At 28.5% G+C, this 5944-nt stretch overlaps 1 protein-coding gene across 8 annotated transcripts in view; it reads left to right on the forward strand.

Moving 5' to 3' along the window:
* The window catches only part of LOC109863610 (uncharacterized protein KIAA1109), a 24375-nt gene extending 20926 nt beyond the window's left edge, over positions 1–3449 (forward strand). For all 8 annotated transcript variants that reach the window (XM_020443932.1, XM_020443924.1, XM_020443927.1 and 5 more), the window contains 4 exons: positions 60–266; positions 1112–1242; positions 1342–1550; positions 1700–3449. In XM_020443932.1, coding sequence (XP_020299521.1) covers positions 60–266; positions 1112–1242; positions 1342–1550; positions 1700–1919 — 767 coding nt within the window. In that variant the 3' untranslated portion in view covers positions 1920–3449. The remainder of the gene's footprint in view (positions 1–59; positions 267–1111; positions 1243–1341; positions 1551–1699) is intronic.
* The last annotated feature ends 2495 nt before the right edge of the window (positions 3450–5944 follow it).

Raw genomic sequence — 5944 nt, forward strand, 5'->3', positions numbered from 1 at the left:
ATATATATATATATATTAAGATATATATATATATATCTGTCTTTTCTTTTGTTATACAGCGGTAGACAGATTCCCGTGCGTCGAGAGAGACAGAGTGGACAATATACCGGACGGTGGTAATGCGTCGCGCGGAAGAAGCACATCGTCAACGTCCGGCAAGCTGCAGGAACACTCGCACACACGAGAGGTGATATTCGCCCTTCCCTCGTTGCAGTTACACTTGAAAACTGAACATTTACAAACCGCGAGGACACCAGACGTCGTAGGTATGTGTAAATTAAAAATTCCCGATTTTTCTCACCGTTATTACGAGCAATATTTGTTTTACATTTACAGTCGCGTCATACACCGTCTTGTGTGTATCTAAGTCAATCGCGTATAATAATCCAAGAAATAAGTAATACGTAATTTATAATTTAATATGTAATTTATATCGTTTTCAAAAAACTTCCTGTTGAGTCTTGTATTTCTCATACGAAATATAAATGTCTCTTGTTCTTCCGTCGTAAAACTATTCCACAATTAGAATTTTTTTGTATATTTTTAGGACTTCCTAAACATATTTTGTATAGTAAGTATTTGAATGTGATTTTTATTGTGCTTAGAACAGTTGATTCGTTTGGTATATAGAAACAGAGATTTTTTAGTACATGCTTACACATGTAATAACTATTTACATGATATATTATTTTCACTAAATGCAATGCGTGTTTAATAAAGTTTTACAAAAAAAAAAAAAGTTTGAAAATACGAAGACTAAAAACCAGTTAAACTGTTATTTATGTTGGCATCGTTAGTTTTTGCAAAGTGAAAGTTTTAATTTTTACATATTTATTTGTCTCGAAAAATACTACACGTTATATTATTTTAATAACTATCTTGCAAGTAGCAACTGTTTTAATAAGCATGAAAAAGTAGATTTACTACATAGTAGTTAAGTGTGTACATTAAGAACGCCGTGTACACACGATTTATTACTATATTCTCGAAATTACAAGTAGTGTGTGAACGAAGAGAAACGTTTAGTCTTAAAAAGGAATTAAGTCTAGAACGTTATGTTGTGATTATATTATGTTTGAAAATAACATAAGATTTTATTGCGATTTTGTAGGCGAAAAACCATTAGTCGAATGCAGCTTCATAACGGAATTCGAAGATCACATATTCGTTACCGTTGACGCTGAAGCCTTTTTCTTCTTGCACGATCTCATTACGTCGTACGTTAAGGAAAAAGAAAAAGTGGTAAGAAACATTTTTCACGTTGGATCAATTAAACTCTAAGTACGTATATATTTTAACCCCACTAACGAGAAGCTTTTTATTTCTTTTCTATATTTTTAGCACATGATGCAGAACATGGGCGCTAGGGCGCACAGTCCCGATCCGCAAGAGAGAAAGAACGCAAACGCGAACACGTCCGCTAATATGTCCAGTCTGTCCGTCAGTTCTGAGGACGAGAAGAAACGCAAACAATTCGATCCGGCTGAGATGTTTATCAAGGATTGGCGATCGTACAGATGTAAAACATGGCACTTGGAGCCAACAGTAAGGTGAGTTTGTTATTTAAAGATACGATATGTGTATCACTAGTTGGTTTTGTTACTTTTTGAAAACAGTTGACTCCGGAGTTACAGTTACACGATTTCTTTTTCATATTGAAGCTCTGACAAAAAACTAATTTGACTATTTCTATCTCAAGGTTACTTTCATGGGCGGGCAAAAGTATAGAACCTTACGGCATCGATTACATTCTTCAAAAATTGGGCTTTTCTCACGCACGCACCACCATACCGAAATGGATACAACGAGGCTTTATGGACCCTCTAGACAAATTACTTGCCGTTCTTATGTTAAGAATGGTATTAGCCGTTCGCGAAGAGTCGGTGGACGAACAAAAAGAATATAAAAAAGAGAAATAATATCATATACCGTGATGTTTTTTTTTTTTTTTTTTTTTAACAGAAGCATCGAATATCGTGTAATATTTGTGGTATGTATTTCCACTTATCTGTACTAGATACTACATCCACGTAATTATTGAAATAGGTGAAACATTTCAGTGTTACATTTAAGAACGTCACATCTGTACATATAATATTATTTTTTCTTTCTGTTATTTGTTACTAAAGCACGTAGAAAAACAGCTAGTAATAATGTAATTGGGGAAAATAAGAGTCATAGTGGGGTAAATAATAATCGTTTCTTGGGAACTATGAAACTCGCGTACAAGCTGTTGTTAAATTATTTGTTTAAATGTATGTACGTGCTCTACGATATGTATCAATATAGAAATTTGTAAGAAATGTAATTAATACGTACTGATACACATACACACACACACACACATACACAAAAGCAACTGCATATTGTGTTACTATACATGTATTTTTTATTATGATTTTTATTTCAATTGTAAAACAGATACTGCGCGTAAGTTCTCTCTTGTAAGCAATATTTTAGGATTTTGATACAGCAATACACAAGCAAGTTGTTCGTATTTTGTTTACTTTTGTTTTACGAATTTGTAATTTATTGATGGTGCATACGATATACAAAGTGTCTGGGGTGAAGCGAGACATATTTTAAAAATTGTATTCTTTCAGTGAAAAACATATATATCATTTGTAATATTGGTTTTGCACGTATGTACATGATAAAACGTATTATAAAACGACGTTATGTGACTGTGATGATTACCACTATTTTTTATTATGTACTGTTCATTATATATATAAATATAAATGTGTAAATTATACATCCAAGTATATTTTCTCTATACACACATACGTATTGTTTATAAATTATACATATACTTCTGCAATATTCCCGAATAATAAAGTGCCATCTGTGATTTTTTTTTTATCAACATGTATTTATCTGTGTATATACGTTATATTTAAATATAATTTTAATTTTTAGATATTTAATTCACACACAGGTGCAGTTACAATAAGTTTATTTTTTCAGGGATGTAACAGAAATTAAAAGTTTTTAAAATGTTAATATTATAGTAAAAATCGTAATTTTTCTAGAACAATTATAATTTATACGAAAATTGTACATCTGCCTGTTGCGCGTGCACATATTATCCGTCTATAAGAAATTGATGTATATATATATATGCATTAGATAAATCAATAAATGTGTAATAAAATAAATTATATAGAAACAATGTGTATAATTACGAATATAAATTTATTATTCGCAGAATGCGCACAAGTAAAGCTTAAAAATACGTTTACTTATACATACGTTATATGTACGTGATAAAATCTTATTATTATACATAATTATAATACATATATGTATCTCTCTACTTTATAATATTGTAAATTTGTATTCTCTCACGTCATACGCAAAGAAACAAGGAAAACCAACTTATACACTAATAAACAATATGATATTAAATAACAAGTGAAGAGCAAAATTACAAGCATAAAAAAAAAAAACATCAATGTAACTGAATAAATGCATGCGTAGGAAACGTAAAGTTTGCTTCTTCGTGTCTCATATATGTAATAAAAATTTTGAAATAAACATTTGCAGCCAGATTCTGTTCTTTTTTTTTTTTTTGTTTTTTTGTTTTAATACATTACATAATTTGCGATATGTTTATATACCCTGTGTATAAGATGTGAGAGACAGTGAATAAATTGCTCACATATGATGTACAAAAAATGATACATTTCAAAGTAAACTTTCTACGTCAATATTGTAACAAATATCCGTACTGTTCGCGCGTGAGTACTGTAACAACAGGTAAATCGAGTTTGTAAATAAAATCCGTAGATGTGATCTAGAGCATCGTGTGTCACTCTACTTCGCTATTATTTGTAGTTACATATATATTATTATACAATAAAGTATAATTTACACAATATGTTCTTATATATTATAAATTATCCACACACGAATTCCGTTTCTTTTTTTTTTTTTTTGTTCTTACAATACAACATCACAATTTTGTAGCACTGAGCTCTGAGTATATGATACAGATATATAATCAACATATAATTGAAACATTGCTCTCTCTTCAGCATACAGAATGCATGCGTGGATAGTAGTAAAGATATTAGCGTGTGTTTTTAAATTTGTTTGAATATGCCGTGCATTTAACATGTGTATAAAATGATTGTTTAGCTCATCAAAGTACGCTCTTACACTTTTGTCGTCAAATGCAAAAATTGGTGTGTGATTTATTACGGATTAGATTCGAGATTCTTAAAGTCGTTTTTTAAATTAATAAGAAAAATCTACATTTTTCTCTGTTTTTTTTTTTTTACTTTTATGATTATACGAAATTAAACTTAACGTGTGTTACACATAATTACGAATAAATGATTCTTAATAATCTGTTTCTATTAATAAGATACGATATATAGCTAGATATATTTCTATTTTCACCCAGAAAATATATTATGTCAGCAGATTGTTGCCAATTGCACGTTGCAAATTGCTACCCTTTTGACAATTGTTCGTTTTCGACATAGATTTTGTTTGCCGAGGACACATGTCCTTCGGTACGAAATATGTGCGCATTCATATACGACAACTCTCTATAAATTAAAAATTTACTGTACAATATTTTTAGGAACTCGCGATTCTATAATATTGTATCTAAACAACTAATATTGCAGAAAGAAATAGAACAATTAGATATTTTGTGTGTGTGCGCTATGTTACTTTGTTCAGTTTTTAAAATTAATTTGTTGAAAACAAGGAGAAAAGCACACGTATCTCCCTTGATTAATAATATTTTATAGTACATCATAACATTCAAAAAATATTGTGCTCTGTGTATAAGTGTGAAATCATAAAGCATGCTATATTATTTATTATATGTATATAATAATATTTTTTACACAATTTGAATACTATAGTTCTTTTTTTTGTGCGATATAATCCTTGATAATAAGTTTATGCATATATTTGTGTGTGTAAATATCTTCACTATAATTATAATATTCTCAAGAGCACAGATATTCGAAGGATATTCATTAAATATTCTACGGATATCGTAACACTATCCAGTAGATATTCATAAGATGTTCTTGGAATATTGTGTGCTGTGTGATATAATATATTACATATATATATATAATTATTATAATTATAATGTCAAATATTACGTTTTTTATATACATTATTTCTATAAATTGGTATCAAAAATTAACATATCAACTGAATAAGATATATATACGCTAACAAAACAATGCTAAACTTTGAGTATAATTTTCACAGGAAAAAAGCTATAAATAATAAATTATTTAGAAAATGTAAATATTAATGGATGTAAAATATTAAAAGTAGTATAATATATGTATATATATATATGTACAATTGTGTGATAAACTCGATAGTAATACATTTTCTGATTGCATATAATATTTCTCTTACATAAATAATTTAATATGTATATATTTAAATAAAAGAGATATGACTGTGTGTTATTATGAAATATACATATATTGTAAGAACATGCAGATTTTTATATACAAATATATAGCAGGAAATGGTACACCTATTAACCACTGTTTAATCGTTCGTTCATCAGTGTATCGTTTCTCTACTTTAAAATGAGGATAATATAACTGTGTATTTGTGTGTGTCTTTTATGTATATATATATATATATATGCAACAACTAAAAAAATTTCTGCAGAATATAGTACGCGTCTTTCTCTAAGTTTTAACTACAAGTTATATAAATCTTGTTATACTCTTTTACGTTTATATTATTAATCATTATACTATGTAATTCGTAACGTACATAATGATATATAGAAAATACAATATACTGTGTAAACTACAAAAAGCAGATTACAAAGGCACAAAAGCCTTACTCTTTTACATATATATGTGTATATATATATATAAATTTTATTTATATATATAAACGTATATCTTTATATATATAAATAAAACATGTTTATACTTTTTATATA

Source organism: Pseudomyrmex gracilis, unplaced genomic scaffold (assembly GCF_002006095.1).
Source record: "Pseudomyrmex gracilis isolate BER0280 unplaced genomic scaffold, ASM200609v1 scaffold_11, whole genome shotgun sequence".
Lineage (NCBI taxonomy): Eukaryota > Metazoa > Arthropoda > Insecta > Hymenoptera > Formicidae > Pseudomyrmex > Pseudomyrmex gracilis.